Source organism: Rhipicephalus microplus, chromosome 3 (assembly GCF_043290135.1).
Source record: "Rhipicephalus microplus isolate Deutch F79 chromosome 3, USDA_Rmic, whole genome shotgun sequence".
NCBI lineage: Eukaryota > Metazoa > Arthropoda > Arachnida > Ixodida > Ixodidae > Rhipicephalus > Rhipicephalus microplus.
This window is the reverse complement of record NC_134702.1, coordinates 213173607-213194100: the sequence shown is the minus strand read 5'-3', so window position 1 is coordinate 213194100 and position 20494 is coordinate 213173607. Positions and strand designations below refer to the sequence as shown.

At 47.6% G+C, this 20494-nt stretch overlaps 1 protein-coding gene across 1 annotated transcript in view; it reads right to left on the bottom strand.

Annotated features, from left to right (window-relative positions):
- The window catches only part of LOC142803130 (sodium- and chloride-dependent glycine transporter 2-like), an 81216-nt gene that overhangs the window by 20874 nt on the left and 39848 nt on the right, over positions 1-20494 (bottom strand). Inside the window, exon 9 of the mRNA XM_075888233.1 lies at positions 15170-15303. Coding sequence (XP_075744348.1) covers positions 15170-15303 — 134 coding nt within the window. The remainder of the gene's footprint in view (positions 1-15169; positions 15304-20494) is intronic.

The window sequence follows — 20494 nt, the reverse complement described above, 5'->3', positions numbered from 1 at the left end:
TTCTGTATTAAGGCAAGCCCGTTGCCGGCATTCTTCGAGTCTTGTGATGAACTGCTCCGATACGGTTGCCGAGGCGTCGGTTGGCACATTTAGGAAAGAGACGTCGATGGTGAATGTCGGTGAACGGCCGTACACGAGGTAGAAAGGCGAGTAGCCAGTAGTTCGTTGAACAGCGGTGTAATGGGCAAACGTCACAAAAGGCAAAATTGTATCCCAGTTGTTGTGGTTTGGTGTGATGTACATCGACAGCATGTCTGTTAGTGTGCGATGAAATCTCTCTGTCAGCCCATTAGTTTGGGGATGGTAGACTGACGTGGTCTTATGCACTGTGCCACAGGTTGTGAGCAGGGCTTCGATTATGGTGGACAGGAACGTCTTGCCGCGATCACTCAGGAGGACGCGAGGTGCACCGTGACGCAATACAATGGCGTTGAGAAAGAAGTCAGCGACGTCTGAAGCAGAACTTGTTCGTAGTGCAGCAGTCTCTGCGTACCGTGTCAGGTGGTCGACAGCAGTAACAATCCAACGATTACCTGCTGGAGTGATGGGGAGAGGTCCGAGTAGGTCTATGCAAACGATGGCAAATGGAGTCTCGGGACAGGGGATAGGTTGCAGGAGGCCAGCAGGAGACGAAGTTGGTCGCTTCCGCCGTTGACACAGATGGCAAGATGCAACGTACTTGGCCACAAAGGTAGAGATGCCTGGCCAGAAGAAACGGTTTCTGATGCTGCTTTGTGTTTTGTGAAATACCAAGTGGCCTGCACATGGGTTGTCGTGAAAGGCTTCGAGGACTTGGTAACGTAGAGAACGCGGAAGTACTGGAACCCAGCGGTGTCCATCAGTAGTGTAAAGATAACGATAGAGCACATTGTTATCGCATTAGGAGTAGGTGATACGCCATTTAGGCGTTGGATAATGCGATTGCAATATGAATCATCACGCTGGCGTATGGCGAACTCGGTGTAGTGATTTGAAGCCGGCGTGTCGATAACCTCAAGGTGGGATAATGTGAGGGGTGACGCAGTGCCTTGCCTACCATACGAGCAATGAGCTGACGTACTTGATGATGAAAGCGGAAGGGGGCAGCGAGAGAGATCATCTGCATCTTGGCGACTTTTGCCAGACCTATAGATGACGTCAAAATCGTACTCTTGTAGGCGGAGCACCCAACGACCGAGGCGACCAGACAAGTTTCTCAGTGTCGAGGGCCAGCACAAGGCTTGGTGGTCTGTAATAACCGTGAAGTTTCCGAATTTTCCGAACGGAGAATACATTCTAAACTTAAATTCCTGTATATTCTTTATCATTGGAAATATACAATATCCAGATCAGACTATCTTCATGAACCTTTCAGGCATTCCACGAGAACTAACCACAATAAGACAATACGACTGCCCACAAGTCACAACAACATTCACAAAAACTCTGTTTTTCCGTCATCAATTGCATAGTGGAATCAACTTCCAATAATAGCTGTGAACTGTGACACCGTAGAATCCTTTATTGAAAAGATTAAAACTCTAAGTTTTGAACAATAGACGCTAATGTACGAATAGGGATTTATTGTGAGCAGTTTCTTTCCCTTTGACTGGTTTGTCCTTTTAGCATGATTTTGAACGTTGCATTATGACACTGTTGTTTTGGCTACTTGGAATTCAATAGTTTTTTTTTCTTCTTCTTGGATTGTGTCGGTGCCTTTCTGTACGTGACATCATTGTTTGTATATCCTATGTACCACTCCTGCTTGGACCGAGAAGGTCTGCAGTATACTTAAATAAATAAAAAAAGAAGTGGCGTCCGTAAAGATACGGTCGAAATTTTTGTATGGCCCAAACGACAGCAAGGCACTCCTGCTCAGTTATGGAGTAGTTCGGTTCAGCAGTCGTAAGAGCACGACTATCATATGCTATAACTCTTTTCCGTGAAGTGGCATCCCGCTGTAGAAGAACTGCACCAATGCCAAGGCCGCTCGCGTCGGTGTGCAGACATGTAGGTGCGTTCTCGTCGAAATGGCACCGAACAGGGTCGGACGTCAAAGCATTCTTGAGGGCTTGAAAGGCACGCTCGCAGTCATCGTTCCAAGCGAAAGTTGATACGGATGTGAGCAGCTTGTGCAGTGGCGACGCGATGGCAGAAAAATGACTAATGAAGCGGTGGAAGTAAGATGCCAGGCCCAGGAAACTTCGTGTTTCTGATTTTTTGGTCGAGGGAAGCGTATCATGGCAGTAAGCTTGTCAGGATCCGGACGAATGCCATCTTTGCTGACAAGGTGGCCCAACACCTTGATGTTCTTGTTGGCGAAATGGCATTTTTTGTGTTAAGTTGAAGTTCAGCACTAGAAATACACGTCAAAACTTCGTCCAAACGATCAAGATGCTGACGAAAAGAAGATGAGAAAATGACGATGTCATCTAGACAACAGAGACATGTTTTCCATTTTAAGCCGCGAAGAACTGTGTCCATCATGCGCTCTAACGTGGCAGGAGCGTTACATAAACCGAATTGTATGACATTGAATTCGTACAGCTCATCTGGTGTTGCAAAGACAGTTTTTTCTTTGTCCGCTTCGTGCATAGGTATTTGCCAATAACCAGACCGTAAATCGAGGCTGGAGAAAAATTCTGCGCCTTGCAGAGTGTCAAGTGCGTCGTCGGCTCGTGGCATCGGGTAAACGTCGTTACTCGTGATCTTAATAAGTGCTCGATAATCGACGCAGAATCACACCGAACCATCCTTCTTTCGGACAAGCACTACAGGTGATGACCACGAGCTGGACGAAGGCCGGATAACATCTTGTTTGAGCATATCAGCAACGTTTTCCTCGATGATTTTCCGCTCTGCGGATGACACTTGATATGGGCGGCGGCGTACTATTGTATTGCCTTCTGTTTCAATTCGATGCACGGCGACAGAAGTGCGACCCAGAAGCTTGGAAGATACATCAAATGAAGCGCTGTGTTTTTGAGGCATACCCAAAAGTTCTTGCTTTTGCGCTGACGTGAGATCGGGATTTATTGTGGCTGTTAATGCAGCCGTCGTAGCATCGTCTTCAGTACTCGTAGAGAAAGAGGCGAGTCTGCGTGAAGGGGCACTAGAGAAAGTGGTTCGGTATCTGTGAAGCAAACCACACTGGTGCCCTGGGGCAGTGCAACAGGCAGTGAAGTGGGGTTAACTGCCATAACTAATGCTCTGCCATCACGAAAGCGCAGCAGGCTAGGAGCGATGGTAAGTCCACCAGAGATGTAGCGTCCACATTGTGCTATGAATACATCACCAGTACCGATCTTATCTGATGTCGGGCCAGAATATGCTCATTACTTGGAGGAATCAAACAGTCATCAGCGGTGACAAAACACTGGCTATGGGCATAGTTATCAGACGAAAGCGCAGTATCTGACTTGCGAATGACCCTCTGACGGCAAGATATCACGCCTGAAGCTGAGGAGAGAAAGTCCCATCCTAAAATGAGCGCATTGGTACAGGATGACAGAACGACGAACTGTGTATGGTGAAGGATGCCCTCAATAAAAACTCGTGCTGTGCAAACACCAGAAGGCTGAACAAAAACCGCATTAGCACAGCGAAGGGGAGGGCCATCATACGGTGTCTTCACTTTGCGAAAACGGGAGCACAAATCCACAATAATAACTGAGAGCGATGCACCTGTGTCCACCAAGGCTTCAGTCCATATACCCTCAACACACACAGAAAGTACATTTGAGGGGCGTTCCGGAGAAGTTCGATGCAGTCCGCAAAATGCAGCTTTCCCTCCTGAAGCTGCACTGTTTAGTTTTCCGGGCGATGATCAGACGCCGTGGTAGCCGGACGAAGTGGTGACGAGGAACGGCGCATAGGTGACGGGGAGCGACGGCGCGAGGAGCGGAAGGTACTGGCTGCATGGAAATGTTGTGAAGAGGGCGAGCGGCGTTTGTACAGTTGGTATGGGTGACGATGTTATGGAGCAGGGGCAAACTCCTCCCTCTCGAAGTCACCATAGCCACGCCTTTCATCTTGTTGACGTAGACGACAGAACCGTGAGATGTGATCATGATGATATATGTTGTTTATTGGCGCGAGGGCCATTGATGGCCAAAGAGCCCCAGGAAATGATATTAGATCAGAGCAATGGTTATGTTAAATGACTGTAAAAGGGCCTAAGATTCTGCGCTCTAAAGATGCGTAAGACATATATTTATTAAAATCATGAAAGTGAAGTGAAGCATGCCTGGTGAGAATGAGACTTAATTTATCATTACACCATCTATTAGGAGCGCTATTCTAGCCCCGATACCTCGCCAGCGCCCTTGGTCCCAAGGGCCGGGAGACAGGTGCTCTCTTTGAATGTAGCATCCGCAGCAGCAGCCTCCTTTCAGAGCCCGTGCTACCGATCACTTGAGTAGATAACATGGAAAGTATTTACTTCCTTTAAGAATGCATTCAATGCATTATATTTAAAAAGAGGTTCGCGACCAATAAACATAGCTGGGTGAAGGGGTATGTGTTCCTTGTACGCTCATGGAAAATGTTTTTTTCCTGTAAGCCTCTAGCTCAGAGCATTCAAGGAGTATGTGGAGTACGGTAAGTGGACGGCCACATCTGTGACAGCTGGGTTGGTCACCACAGGACAAAAGGTGTGTGTGCTTGCTGTGTGTGTGTCCTATTCTAAGCCGACCTCTGTACGGTGCGTTTTCGACGTGGGTGACCAGTTACCGAGGTATGGTTTGATCAAGTGTAACTTGTTATGAGTTTGTAAATACCATAACTTCTGCCAGTAAGCCCTGAGCTTTTTCCGTATGTTGGCTTTAGGTCCATTATAGGGAGAGCAACTGAAGAGTGTGCTGTGCTTCCATTGATTGACGTGGCGATCTGGTCAGCCAACACATTTCCTTCGATCTCGCGGTGTCCTGGCACCCAGCACACGACGATATGTTGCTTGGAAGCATAGGCCGGACAGAGTATTGAATAGAGGGATAAAATTATAGGGTTTCTGTGTTTTTTTTAGATTTTTCAACGCTTTTACGACACTCAGGGAGTCTGTGTATATAACTACCCTTGGCGTATTCAATTCTTTGATGTGTTTAACGGCTACCAATAACGCGTAAGCCTCGGCGGTAAAGCGCTTGTGTTGGTGGAATGCTTGTGTTGGTGCTTGTGTTGGTGTCCGAGAAGGATGGGCCGATCGCCGCATAGGACACGCCAGTATGGGACTTGGAAGCATCAGTATGATATTCTGGACAGTCGTATTTATGTTGCAGCTCTAAGAAATACATCCGAATGTGTATGGGGGAGGCATGTTTTGTGACAGCTACGAAAGATGTGTCACAGTCTATAACCTGCAACTGCCATGGCGAAGCCGCAGAGCAGGGGGGCTGAGGTGGTATTCAAGCAGTGGAACATCTGTTTCTTCAGCTAGGTCTCTAACACGCAGCGAGAAAGGGCATGCCATTGCGGGCCGATTGCAAAAAAGTTGAGAGCAGGACAGGTCGTTGATAGTGGAATATGCGGGTTGCTCACTGTTCGCATTTACTTTAAGAAAATATATGAAGGAAGAATATGTTCTCTGCAGATGGAGTGACCACTCGTCCGATTCCACATAAAGGCTTTCAACTGGGCTTGTTCTAAAGGCGCCTGTGGACAGGCGGATGCCTTGATGATGAACAGGGTCCAACATTTTCAGAGCGCTTGGCATGGCAGAGTGATAGACTATTGCCCCATACTAAAGGCGCGAGCGTATAAGGCTTCTATACAGATTCATGAGGCACTTTTTGTCGCTGCCCCACGTTGTTCGTGACACCACCTTTAGGATATTCATTGTTTTCAAGCATTTATTTTTAATATGTTTCATGTGAGGTATAAAGGTTAACTTCGCATCTAAAATTATACCTAGGAACTTATGTTCTGTGTTTACGGGTAGACGCTCACCCTTAACGACCACTTCAGGGTCAGGGCGCAAGCCTCTTTTTCTTGAAAAAAGGACACAGGTGCTTTTCTGTGGGTTCAGTTTGAACCCGTTTTCATCAGCCCATTTGGATACTTTGTCAAGGGCAAGCTGAACCTGTCGCTAACAGATCCCAAGAAAACACGATTGAAAACCTATCTGCACATCGTCGACATATGTTGAATAAAAGATATTACGTGGGATGTACAGACAGAGAGAATTCAATTTTATAATAAAGAGCGTACAGGTGAGCACCCCACCCTGTGGCACTCCGCTTTCCTGTACATGTTCGGGACAGAACATTGCTCACTCTAACGCGGAATGTACGATCAGACAGATAGCTTTCAATGACACTGAACATATTACCGTGTATACCTATGTGTGAGAGGTCCCTCAATATTGCAAATCTCCACGTAGTATTGTAAGCCTTCTCCATGTCGAGGAACACAGATAAGAACAACTGATTATGAACAAACGCCTCACATATGTGTGCCTAGATGCGTATAAGATGGTCGGTGGTAAATCGGCCCTCTCTAAACCCGCACTGGTATGGGTCGAGCAATTTGTTTGTTTCTAAGTAGTGGAGTAAGCGGCAATTGATCATTTTTTCAAATAGTTTGCAGAGGCAGCTTGTTAACGCTATAGGTCTGTAAATTGATACAGTAGAGGGATCTTTTCCCTGCCATTGTAATAGCCTCCTTCCAGGAGGAGGGGATCACACCTAAAAACCATATGCGATTATAAAAAGAGAGGAGGGTTTCTTTAGTTTCGGAGGGTAAATCCTTCAGCATCGCGTACATTACATTGTCAGAACCTGGGGTAGATGTATTACAGCAGCTGAGTGCTGTTCGCAGTTCTTCTAAGCAGAATGGTTCATTATATGCCTCATTTTTTGTGGATTTTCTTTCTAACTTTTGATTTTCTATCTGTGCCTTGTAATTGTTGAAGCATTCTGAGTAGTGTGAGGAGCTCGATATGTGTTCGAAATGTGTGCCAAGGAAGTTGGCTTGATCCTCCTAGCTTTCCCCCAGGCTATTTACTAGTGGAAGGCAATACGTTTGTTGGGCCTTAATTTTCTTTACCTTATTCCACACTTTTCCCTCATCTGTGTATGAGTTGATACTCGAGATAAACACTGTCCAGCTCTCTGGTGTAGCTTGTCGACGCATTCTTCTTGCCTGAGATTTGACCCGCTTGAAATTTTTCAAGTTTTTTGCTGTATGGGAATCGCGAAGCAACGCCCATGCTTTGTTCTGAGTGGTCCGTGATTTCCTGCATGCGTCGTTCCACCATGGGACTCGCCGTTTAGAAGACATGCCGTTTGTTTTGACAATACATTTGGATGCGGCATCAAGTATAAAAGCTATAAAATACGTGACAGCGTCATCAATGGTCAGTGCAGATAGCTCAGTCCATGTCATGTGTGTAAGAGTTCTATACCCTTCTCAATCAGCTGAGGCAATCTTCCACCGGGGAACCTGCGGGGGTAGTTGATCTTTGTTCGGCGCACTCAGGATGATTGGGAAGTGGTCACTCCCGTAAGGGTTTTTAACAATGTTCTACTTAAAAACAGGTAAAAGGGGCGGTGATGAAATGCTAAGATCTATGGTGGATTACGTGTTGTTTGCAAGGCTAAAATATGTAGGCTTCTTTATTATTAAAAGACATAAACTAGAAGAGAGAAGGAGCTGCTCAATGAGACGTCCTCGCACATAACAGTGAGCATCGCCCCACAGGACATTGTGTGCATTAAAATCACCTAGAACCAGAAACGGCTCTGGGAGTTCATCTATTATTGATTCTAGATCACGTCTGTGTAGCTGTTGATGCAGTGGTATGTACACACACATATGGTATTGAGTTTATTAAAAAGTACAGCTCTAATGGCCACTGCCTCAAGGGCCGTTTGGAGCTTCAAATGCTGGCATGCTATACTTCGATCAGCTATAATGGCCACACCACCAGATGGTACGACAGCATCCTCCCGGTCTTTTCGAAAAAATAATATATTGCTGTGGGAAGTTCTTGTGCTTAGGAGTCAAGTGCGTTTCTTGCACAAATAGCACTTTCGCGTTGAACTTACACAGAAGTTCTTGAACGTCATCAAAATTTCTAAGTATTCCCCTCACGTTCCACTGTATGATGTTGACCATACTGGAAGAAAAAGTGAAGAAGTGCTGTGTGCAGAAAAGACAGAGATTAGCTCATTTTACAGGGCCTTTGCCAGGCCCTGTAATCGGCGTTCTGTCTGTTTTGGGGGAGTTTTTGGGGGATAACTTTTCTCAGCTGGGGTTTTACATGGTGGAGTTTGTTGTCGACTTCTCTGTCCCATTCAGCTTGCCAGTGGTTGCGTAGACCTCTACGTACAACAGGTTTTAGATCTACACCCGGAACAGAGGTTATATCTATGGTTTGCCGACCAGCGGCTTCTCGTGCATTCTTGTCCACTATTTCATTGCCGGCAATTCCAGAATGACCTGGAACCCAGCAAATAACAATAGAAAGTTTTAAGTTGTAGGCTGCATAGATTTCGTTAAGGATCTTGTTGAAAGTAGGGTTCTTGCTGTACTTGCCACAAGACAGGGCCCTGACAACACTTAAAGAATCTGTGTACACTATAGACTTTTGTATCTTGTGTTGTTTAATGTGTTGTATAATAAGCAGGATACCATAGGCTTCCGCTGTGAAAATGCTGGTATGTGTATGCATGGTTCTGGTGTCCGAGAACTTTTGTCCTTAGGCTGCACAAGATACAGATGTTTGAGATTTTGAGCCATCAGAGAAGAACGCGGTTGAACGATACTTGTGTTCAAGGGCCAAGAAATGCTGCTCAATAAGTGCACTTGGACAATTTTCCTTTATGATGTCTTTGAAAGACCAGTCACAAGTGACTGGACATTGCTGCCAGGGAGAGATGTGTTCGACATGGTCACTTTCCGCCAAGTCATTGAAGAAATTTGCATGTTTCTCTACTGCAGGTGTTATTGCCAATGGAAACGGTGGGGCGATAGAAGGACGATTTAGGTATAACTGGGTAGTAGACACATCGTTCATAAGTGTTTTACATAGATGCTGCTTCAAAGACATGATCTTAACTGCATAGTTGACTCCTAGATACGAGCTGATGGTCTAGTGGCCACTGATCTGACTCTGCATAAAGGCTTTGAATAGGGCTGGTACGGAAGGCACCAAGTGCCAGACGGATACTTAGGTGGTATACAGGGTCCAACATTTTCAGTGCTGTCCTTGAAGCTGACTGATATACTATGCATCCATAGTCTATGCGTGACAGAACCAGGCTTCAAAACAGAGGTATGAGACAGTGCCTGTCTGTCCCCCACGAATGATGCGATAAAATCTTTAAAAGGTTCATGGTCTTGAGACATTTTAACTTCAGCTGTTTTATGTGCTGAATGAAGGTGAGTTTGGAATCAAAAATTACACCGAGGAATCTTCGTTCTTTCGTGATAACTATGTTTTGTCCATTCATTAGTATGCAGGGGTCAGGATGCACACCTCGTCGTCTCGAGAACAGCACACTAGTAGTCTTGTCAGTGTTAAACTTAAAACCATTCTCGTCAGCACATTTTGCAAGTCGGTTAACACCTTACTGTATCTGGCGTTCGCATACAGTCAAGTTACACGATTTGAAACTAATTTGAATGTCGTCCACGTATAGAGAACACAATATCGCAGGTCGAATAACAGAGCGAAGAGAGTTAATTTTAACTATAAATAGTGTGCAGCTTAATACACCTCTCTTCGGCACTCCATTTTCTTGAAGAAATGTGCGCGATAACACAGTACCTATTCTTACACGGAACTTCCTTTCAGACAGGTAATCTTTTAGGATGGTAATCAACCTGCCACATATTCCGAAAGACAGTAGATCTTGCAAGACTCCATATCGCCAGGCAGTATCATATGCCTTCTCAAGATCGAAGAAAACAGACAGACAGTATTGATTGTGTACAAACCCGTCACGTATATACGACTCGAAGAGGACAAGACTGTAGGTTGTGGATCTAGCTGTACGGAAACCAGACTGGCACGGGTCCAATATGCCATTGTACTCCAAGTAATAGACCAAGCGGCGGTTAATAATTTTTTCAAACACTTTGAGTATGCAGCTTGTGAGGGCGATAGACCTGTAACTATTTACCGAAGAGGGATCTTTGCCCTGTCTAAGGATTGGTAGTACTATTGCCTCTTTCCAAGCAGAGGGTATTTTGCCGGTACTGAAAATCTTGTTGTAAAGTGCTAAAAGGCAGTTCAGGGTTTCATCAGGGAGATTTCTGGTCATTTCATAAGTAATTGTATCAGAACCAGGAGCAGAACTTCCACAGGAACCAAGGGCGAGCTTCAGTTCATATACTGTTAGTGGTTTATTGTATCCGTCTGATCGAGGCTTGTTCTGGCACAGAGGTACACTTTCAGCTATGCTTTTGTGGCGTAAGAACTTAGTGGTATAGTTTTCTGAGCTTGACATTTTCTCGAAGTGTACGCCAAGAGCGTTTGCCTGTTCTTCTATTGTATCACCGCAGTCATTCACCAAAGGGAAGGGATTTGGGCCTCGTCCTTTAAGTTTATGCACCCTATTATAAACCTTGCTGACGTCTGTGTAGGAGTTTATTGAGGATATATTGCGTGTCCAGCTTTCCCGTGTGGCTATACGGCGAACACGCCTGCCATTCGCTTTGCAACTTTTAAAGGTTATCAAGTTTTCTGCTGTTGGGTAGCGAGAAAAAACCCTCCATGCTTTGTTTTGCCGTTTTTTAGCAATTTCACACTCCCGATTCCACCATGGCTTTGCACTAACCTTATCATTCCTGAACTGCGGTATGCACTTTTTTGCACAAGTAAGAACATATTCCGAAATATAGTTGGCCATCTCTTCTACTTCCAAATGGTCTACCTCTTAGAGGTGTAGTGTACATACCTCTCTGAATTTCACCCAGTTTGCAACATGAAAGTTCCGCTTTTTGGGATAAGACGGCCGGTCATCCCGTTGTTTTGTTGCTAAAAGAGTTGGAAAATGGTCACTTCCATATGGATTATTAATAACTTTCCAATCTAAGTAAGGTAGGAGTGACGGTGACCCAATGGCTAAATCTATGCATGAATATGTATTGTGTGTGGTACTAAAGTATGTTGGCTCTGCCTTATTGAGCAGGCAGGCTCCAGATGCGAGAAGAAAGTTTTCTATTGCACGACCTCTCGCATCACATTTGGTATCACCCCATAGCAAACTGTGAGCATTAAAATCTCCAATTAACGCATATGGTTCTGGAAGCTGATCAATAAGCTTTTCGATCTCTGATTTATTGAATGGTTCATCAGGGGCTATGTAGATCGAGCAGATAGATATAAGACGGTTGAATAGAATAGCGCGAACATCCACAACCTCAAGAGAGCTTTGTAGCACAATGTGCTGGCATGCTACGCTTCTTTTTGCAATGATGGCCACACCTCCAGAAGAGAAATTGCCACCATTTCGATCTTTACGAAAAACCACATATTGATTTAAGAAATTCACATGAGTCGACTTTGAATGAGTTTCTTGAACACAGAACACTTTTGGCTGATAGTCATTAAGCAAGTCTTTGATATCATCTAGGTTAATAAATAGGCCTCTGGCATTCCACTGTAGTATTTGTGTGTCCATTTTAGGTGTGTTTTGTGTTCTGTGCTCAAGGATGGAAAGTAAGCTCACGGACCCTTTCCAGGGGCCGTGACACGAGATTTTTCTTTTTTGGATCGGTCGACAGAGTCGCGCCGATCTTTAGGCGCTGGCTGCGCCGTCACGCTCGGTGTTGTGTCCATTGCCTCTTACGAGGCGCTGGACACGCGCTCATGCGAGAGCTGCATTTGTTTTGAGGGCCTCGACTCTAAAGACAAGGCTTTCGCGGCCCCCAGCCCAGAGGTTGGTGGGTCCTTCTTCTATGGCGGAGCAGCACTGGCTGCAACCGCCGAGGGGGCAGATGGCGTCACTGCCGGCTCACTACGCGTGTGCCAGACAGGCGCCGGGGGCCGTCGTGGCGCTGCCCCTTGACGTGCCACTTCGGCAAAGCTGGTTTCTGGCAGGTAGAACACCTGCCTTCGTGCCTCCCTAAATGAAATGTTTTGTGTTACCTTAATCGTGACAATTTCCCTTTCTTTTTTCCAGCTTAGGCATGACCTTGAGTATGCGGCATGCTCCCCGTTACAGTTCGCACAGTGAGGAGAGTTTTCACAGGCATCAGATGTGTGTTCATCAGCACTGCATTTCGCACAAGTTAGGTGGCCTCGGCAGTTCTGAGAACTGTGGCCGAACCGCTGGCATTTGAAACATCGGAGAGGGTTCGGTATATATGGCCTCACTCGAAGCTTGATGTACCCAGCCTCAACGGAGTCGGGCAGTACACTTGAATTGAAAGTATCAGGTGCTTAGTCTGGATTTCTTTGCCATCGCGCCTCATCCTAATTCGTTTCACGTTGATGACATTCTGTTCACTGAAACCCTCCAGGAGTTCAGCCTCAGTCAGCCCTAACAGGTCATCATCTGAAACAACACCACGGGTGGTGTTCATGGTTCGGTGTGGGGTAACTATTATTTTGGTATCTCCACATTTCACTAGATTAGGCAGTTTCTCATATTTTTTCTGGTCGCGGAGCTCTAACAGGAGGTCACCACTTGCCATTCTCGATGCTTTATATCCTGGGCCAAAGATTTCTGTCAAAGATTCCGAAACAAGAAAAGGTGAAATTGTTCTCACTGATTTGCCGGGTGTGTCAGCGTGGATAACGTGGAATCGTGGAAAGGATACTCTCTGGTGACCAAAAAACTTGAATACTTCATCGGTGCGCCCTCTTTTCTGAGGGCGATCAGGGAGTGGGGGGAAGGAACAAGCCATAAGAAAAGGTTTATTATCGGCAGCAGCGCCAGCCACCCACTATGGAGTCCTACAAGGGGACGCTGCAGGGTCTGTAAGCACAGGACTTGCCGACGCCAGCTGTACACCACCACTATAACCGAATATGGTGTATCCAAGGTAGGATAGCCACACAGGGTTAACCCTTGCCGCCAGGAAACACGGAAGTCAACGGAAAAGAGTAGAGGACAGGAACGATTTGAAGTAAGAGAAAAGACGAAGATGTGAGGGGGAGACAAGAAAAGGCGACTGCCGATTTCCCCCAGGCGGGTCAATCCGGGGGTGCCGTCTACGTGAAGCCAGGGCCAAAGGGGTGTGTTGCCTCTGCCGGGGGGCCTTAACGGTCCAATCACCCAGCGTCGGCTCAACCCCCCGGATCCCCTTTTCCCTGGACACGGCAATGCCACGCAGGGCTAGGCGTGGGAGGGAGTAGAAACTCCCCCGTTAGCTCGGGTCCGTGGTGTCGCTACACACCAAACGCCTACTTGCGCAGGCGCCCCTGCGGGGGATTGTCCTGGCTGCCGCCAGAGCTTGTAGAGGTCACTGATGTGGACAGGCTGAATGTGGCCAGGGCAGCACTGGCTGCTCCCGCCGTAGGGGCTTGTGGCGTTGGCCTCGGCACGCTAGGCGCGGTCCGGGAAACTGCCAAGGGCCTTTGTGGTGCCGCTCCTCATTGCACCATTTCGGCGAAAGGTGTTTTTAGTGGCAATGATGACGAGATCCGTTGTCTTGCTTTCCTGAATGAGATATTTTATAATTATTTGATGTGAATTATATAAATGTGAACTTTTTTAAATATTTATTTTTCTTTTTTTCAGGCTGGGCACGCTCTGGAGTATGCGGGGTGACTACCCTCGCAGTTGTCACTAAGGGCCTCTTCATGACTACATTCAACAGCACTGTGGCTAGTTATGCCACTCTCAGCACACATCAGCTGCCCTCGGCATCTCTGGGATGCATGACCAAATCGCTGGCATTTGAAACAACGCCTCGGCTTTGGAATGAAGGGTCGGACATGGCGTTTTATATAGCCAGTTTCAAAAGTCTCAGGTAAAGTGGTTGAGCTGGATGCGAGTATCAAGTGCTTTGTTGCTATTTTGTTGTTGTTACGTCTGATTTTGATGCGCTGGACAAGTATTACACCTTGGTCCTTCCATCCATCAAGGAGCTCTTCTTCACTCAGTGTCATCAAAGCTTCGTCCGATACCACGCCCTTCACTGTATTCATGGTACGGTGTGCGCTCACAGAGACGGGGATGTTACCAAAGGCTACAAGGTGCAAAAGTTTATTGTACTGTTCCTTGTCTTTTAAATCGAGAAGCAGATCTCTACTTGTCATCTTCGTGGCCTTATAACCGGTTCCTATGGTCTCTCTCATGCACTTGGCCACTAGGAAGGGTAAGATTACTTTAACTTTTGTAGATGATTGTTCGCAGTGGAGGACATGGTATTTTGGAAAAGTTTCTCTGTTTTTGGGCCAAAGTAGTGAAGTTGCGTCGGTGTGTACCCTTTTCGAGGCACGATCAGTTAGAGAAGGGTTGAGGATCTCATGGGAAAATGTGGATTTTTCGGTAAAGGCGCCTACCATCCACCATGGAGTCCAGCAAGGGGACGTGGCAGAGCATGTGGGCATGTCTGCGCAACGCCAGCAGTACGCAGTTACTATAACCTAATATGGTTTACCCTAGTTTGGATAACCACACAAGGTTAACCTTTGCTGCCAGAAAAAACAGAAATAAATTGAAGAGAGGAGAGAACAGGAAAGATTGAAAGTAAGAGGGAAAGACGAAGATTGAGAGAGGGAGAGACAGGAAAAGGCGACTGCCAGTTTCCCCTGGGTGGTCAGCCCAGGGGTGCCGTCTACGTGAAGCCGGGGCCAAAGGGGTGTGTTGCCGCCACTGGGGGGCCTTAAAGGTCCAATCACTCAGCATTGGCTCAACCCCCAGGATCCCCTTTTCCCCGGACACGGCAAAGCCACACACGGCTAGGCGTGGGAATGAGTAGAAACTCCCCCGTTAATTCGGGTCCGTGGTGTCGCTACACACCAAACGCCCACTTGCGCAGGTGCCCCTGCGGGGAACCGTGAGATGTGGCCGCGTATTCCGCAATAATAGCCAATTAGTCTAGATGGACGCCAGGCTTGAAAAGAATTATGCGTTGCTCTCGGGGCGAGGACATTTAGTGAAGGCTGCATAGTTGACCCATACTGTGGAGATTGCTGAGGAGGTGACGCTGCAACCACCTGAGCGTACGTCGGTTTTGGAGTGGTATGCGAGCTCGGAGCTTGCTCACACGTCATGGACGCTAGTTCCTCTCTCACAATGTTGCGGAGGCTGCCTGCAGAAGGCGTCATGCGGAAGTCATCAGATGACGAGGTGGCCTGAAGCTGCAGCTCCTTGCGGATTATGGACCGTATCAGCGCACGGAGCTCACCGTCATGCACTGGCTGGATATCTGCTGTTTCGGGTTGTAAACGTATCAGTTGAAGGGCATCGAGTCGCTGACACATACTGATAATATCGGCGACAGTGGTCGGGTTCTTTGCCGCGAGAGCGTTAAAAGTGACGGCGCCTATGCCCTTGAGCAAGTGGCGAACGCGGTCATGCTCCGCCATCGAGCTGTCGACGCGACGGCATAGGGCAACAACATCTTCAATGTATGAAGTATAGGACTCGCCGGAGTGCTGGACACGCTCAGCAAGCTTCCGTTTGGCGATGTCTGCACGTACAGAAGGGTTGGCAAATATTTGACGGAGCTGCTGCTTAAAGGTAGGCCAGTCTGGGAAATCCAGCTGGTGGTTGAGAAACCATGTTTTAGCGACACCCGTCAGATAGAACGGTACGCGGGACAGCTTGACAGAATCATGCCAATAGTTAAGTGCACTCACACAGTCGTACTCGTCCAAGCAGTCTGCAACGTCTTCACCGCGAAGGCCGGCGATTATCGGTGGATCTTTTTGAGGGGCGGTGACAATCCAAGAAGGCATTCCCGAGGGTGCAGGCGGGATGGATGGTGCCGTGTTGTTGTGCTCGTCTTGCGACATGACCGTGGGCTGACTGCGCAGACGGCGACCCGACCGGAGCTCCAGGGATGGTTCGTAGTCGAAGATAACAAAAAAGCGCTGCGGGGAGAGGACCAGGAGACCGGAAAGCACTCTTCGCCACTTGTAAGGCAACGTTTTTGGCTGCAAGACACTTCTTTTACTTGCCGAGCCTCTGCCCCACAACACAGGTCAGACTGATGATGATGAGTATGTACATATAAGATGACGCGTATGAATAATGCTCACAATACATACATATATACATACATACGCACTTGCATTACAATCTTTATGTGAAACAGCAGCTGAGCTTTGTGTGAAAACTTGAGATCGCACGCTGCACCTGCATTACCCTTCGTTCCTACCGTCTAGTGATTTCAAACTGAGCCAGAACAAAAAATAAAATATAAATGAAACGCCATGCGCATTACTGAGCTCACACACTACATTGAGCCTACCCGACCAGGATAGAATCTGCGAGCTTCGGTTCAGCAGCCGAACATCGTAAGAACTGTATCAACAAGGCGGATGGTTCATCTATGTGGATGGGATTCATCTCTGACGTTGGCAGTAGCCAGCGACGGTACGATCAACGGGTAGCCGTCATTTATTCCTTTCATAACGCGGTATTCTCCTTCTATTCAGAAGAAGATCCGCTTCTCCTCAACGTGAGAACGTGCGGCTATGCGGCCACGTTTTCAATCTCAGTGCCACGGCTTCAGTCAACGTGTGCGCGTTGATTTGACTCAGTGGTGAAGCTGCTAGACTGCTGACCTTAAAGGTTCCGGTTCAATTCAGGGCGTGGCGGTCGCATTTTAGTGAAATAAAGTCTTAGATGTACAAATACACTACTATGCCACTGCGAGTTTCAAACTTTGCACCAACAATGTTACTGGCTGCCCTCCACCAAGACACCTCTATTTCAGTAGTTGCTTTGGGACGCGAAACCGCAAAAATATAAGCCCGAAACCCAGGGTATGTACCGTGTGTCTTTTCCAGGAAAAATTCGAAATGTTTCGCAACTCTTTAGCATGTGTAAGCAGACCATGTGTTCTAAGACTGTGTGGCACCCATATTCATGTTTAAGAATATAGTGACACGTATGCCAAAAGAGTACGGCCGCTACCATGGGTGCGGTCTTAACGAGCCGCAGGGCACGCGTTAACCGTCGCCATGGCGAGAACACAGTACTGCTCAAGGTCGCAACACTTTACTGCCTGTGACAACACCAAACGCAATACAGCCCGTTGCAAAGGTACGGCGGGAAGCAAATAGGCTTATCCACGCCACTGGCATAAACGTACTACACAGGGTGCCACGAGCACGTCTCCGTGGTAAAGGTGATTCACGGACACACCGGGACCAAGGCCCGGTTGCTCAAGCGAGGGCAAAGGCGCTCGCATTGGCTTCGTAGGGAGACGGGTCGGCGTAGCCTGGCCACGCACTAAGACACCCTACCACCCTTCGGCCGAGCCTACGCGTAGGGGCAACAAGTGAGCGTTCGCCTCGGGCGCGAGGCACCATCAGCGAAGTCCGACGAGCCCCGAGCGACGGGAGTCGACAGATGGAAAAGATTGCGTGGCTCACCGACAGCTGTCCCGAAGAGTATCGGACCCGCTCCTGACGCAGCGTGCGAAAACCTCTCGGGAGACTCCACGCGCGGCGCCACAGTCAACATCGAGACTCACTTGCTGAATTCCGGGCCGACCGGTTGTGCGCTCACGCGCTCCGCGCGCTTGCGATCTCCGGCGTCAGTCTAGATCTGGCCGACTAGGCTCACCCTACGTCACCTCCTGCCGCCGACGACTTTCAACGACAGTGTAGCTCTGACCGACTGGACTTGCTCTACGCCATCTACCGACGCCAAAAGGAGCTCTAGCAGGTGTGCCTTGTCCTCGGACTCCAGTGACCGTGCTCCCATCTTTCCTATCTCTTCTATCCCCTCAGTTTGTTGTCGCTTGCTCTGCCTTACCACCTCACGTCTCTTCCTCTCTTCTCCTTCTTCCGCTTTCCTACACCTTTACTCCTACCCCTTTTTATCCCTCCTCACCCCCATCCCTTGTGAGCTACTGTGGAGGTGTCGCTCACTGAAGCAGACAGTAACGGGGCTCACTTTTATCTTCTTTTCTCTTTTAAGAATCACTTTCTCACAGTCAACATCCGCTACCGGTTGAGGAGGTTAAACGTCACTACGCTCTCCCAGCGCGTCAGACAGCAGAGGAGGGGAGTCATGTCAGGACATGAGAACGGCAGAAAATGCGGTAAAGCCCGCGCAAAGGCAGCGGGCTAGCCTCAATTCCGACAAGTTGGCCACGCAAACAGCAGCCATCTCTCGCGTATTTAGCATATCCACTGACGTAAAATACATGGAAAAGAGCATGAGCAGTGCCAAGTCGAGGTTAAATGCCTATGGAAAATAGAACTCGTAAGCAGCAACAGTTAACAAGCGAGCGCCTGAAAGTATTATGTGGCCGTTGTCATTAATACTTCCTTGCATACCTTTTCTTGCATACCTGCAATTTTATGTTGCACAGAGTTCATACTTTCCTGAAATGCCGATCACCTTGCATGCACAGAACCGCGACAGTCCATCGATAATCCATGTTACGCAAACACAAGTTTCCTTCCTTAAGGCACGGTTGAGGTTTTACCACGAAGCGAAGGCACGAAAGCGATTGAGATGGCGATGCGCACAACGCCAGATAACTCTACCATGCTCTACCTATCATCAAAGGCGAACCTTAAGCTTTCGTCGAGTTTCGCAGTTTGCGTATACCTTTAGGAGATTAATTGGTAACATTTCTGCAAATTTTGGCCTGTCGATTAATCGTGTAATTGGCAGTAAATTACACGCACAAGCAACCTTCTAGAATGGTGCATCATGCAAACAGCGGCGATATTGCTATACTGTCCTGGAAGAACGAACTGAACGCAAAGAATACAAAACAGTTTAAACAGACACATAGGCCCATACGGCGTATCCTCTCGCTACGCAAACTGCATTAGTGTGAGCTCGTTTAAGCATTCTCTATCAAATTTTCGAGGTACTGTACTGGCAAAATGCCAAGATCATAAGGCTGCCAATTAGAAGGCCTAACATTATGTAAATTAAGCCCTACCCGCAGTTTGCGGGAGTTGGCTTGCAATGGGTTACGAAGTCAGCAAGAACTCACAAATTCACACTTTACTGCAATTTCGCTCGCCCACACCCCTGAACCCATGTGGCCTAAGTTAATAATGAAAACAAGTAAAAAACACATCCACGACAAAACAAAAGAGAGAGCGCTTAGTTGATCGGGCGTTAGGTGAGCACATCGTGTAAATGTCATATATATATCACGACTGGACAAGCGTGGCCACAGATACACATATGTAAAGGCCTGAAGTACGCGTCGCAGCGCCTGGCTTTCGACGTGGCGCCGCGCCCTCTCCCTGTAGAATGAGTGAGTGATCAGCTTCGGATAGCTGCGCGCCCTTTCTCTTCATTGTGACACAGCCCAGCGCCTCGTCAGAAAACCAGACGCTGACGCGTTCAAACGCATACCTTGAAGCTCGCACGCTGCCATCGTGCGACTTACTGCACTGTGCAGCAGTATAAGACGCAACCAACCACTTCACTATAACTACCGAACCACCAAATGGTTGCTTTGGTATGTTTAATCCAACTTATTTTAGAACTGTCCTGAAACACAAGTGCTCCGGTACGTTGATGAAGTTCGAGATAATTGCTTTTGTGTAATGAAAGCGCTCCTATCTCACCATCTCGTCGACGGCCAGAAGGAAGACGGCGCCGTAGAACATTCCCGACCAAAACTTAGGCCAGCTCACGTTTTTGACCACCTCGGCGAAGATCACGAAGGGAAACACGAACGCTGGGCAAATCGAAAGATGGCGTCTGATTTTACACCGACTTGAAAACTTCGCAGCATACATGCAACGTGGTGACGGACGGTCAGCAAATGATTCTTAGTGCTAGGGCATAAAACAGTAAAATGGAAAGCTCCACGGTTTCCCGCCGATGGACACGTATATATGAATGAGCATAAAAAGAACGCGACAAATTCACGTAGGAACGACCTATGGGGCGAACACATGAAACAAGTATAGCTTCACCCATAAACCACGCACGAGCTGGTAAGTTGAGAGAAACGCATACTAAGAGCACTTTCAAAATAACAAGTGTAAGTGTTCAGAGTATTAAAAGCCAAATAGCGAATTTGAGATTTCGCTAGGAAATCTTTTGAGATACATTTTTTTTTGGGTGGTACTCCAACTTGAGTACATTTAGCCAGCAGGATATACAGGTGCCCGAAAAGTAAGACAGAACACGCAAACTGTGGCTGAGCTACGCAAAAGTGCATGCCAGCGCGAAGTGGTTCTTTTATTCGCGAACAGAAATGTGCCAGCACATGGCGCCATCACTTCCATCGCTTTCGCCATGATTCCAGATCGAAATTCAGTTCTCAAACGCATAGTCATAGTTCTTGACTTTGTGAATAGGCGGCGTGAGCCACCAGCCAATATAAAGGCCTCAGCCGGATACATCCATCCATCCATCCAACCATCCATCGATCTATTCATCCATAAAGACCCGTTTTTCTC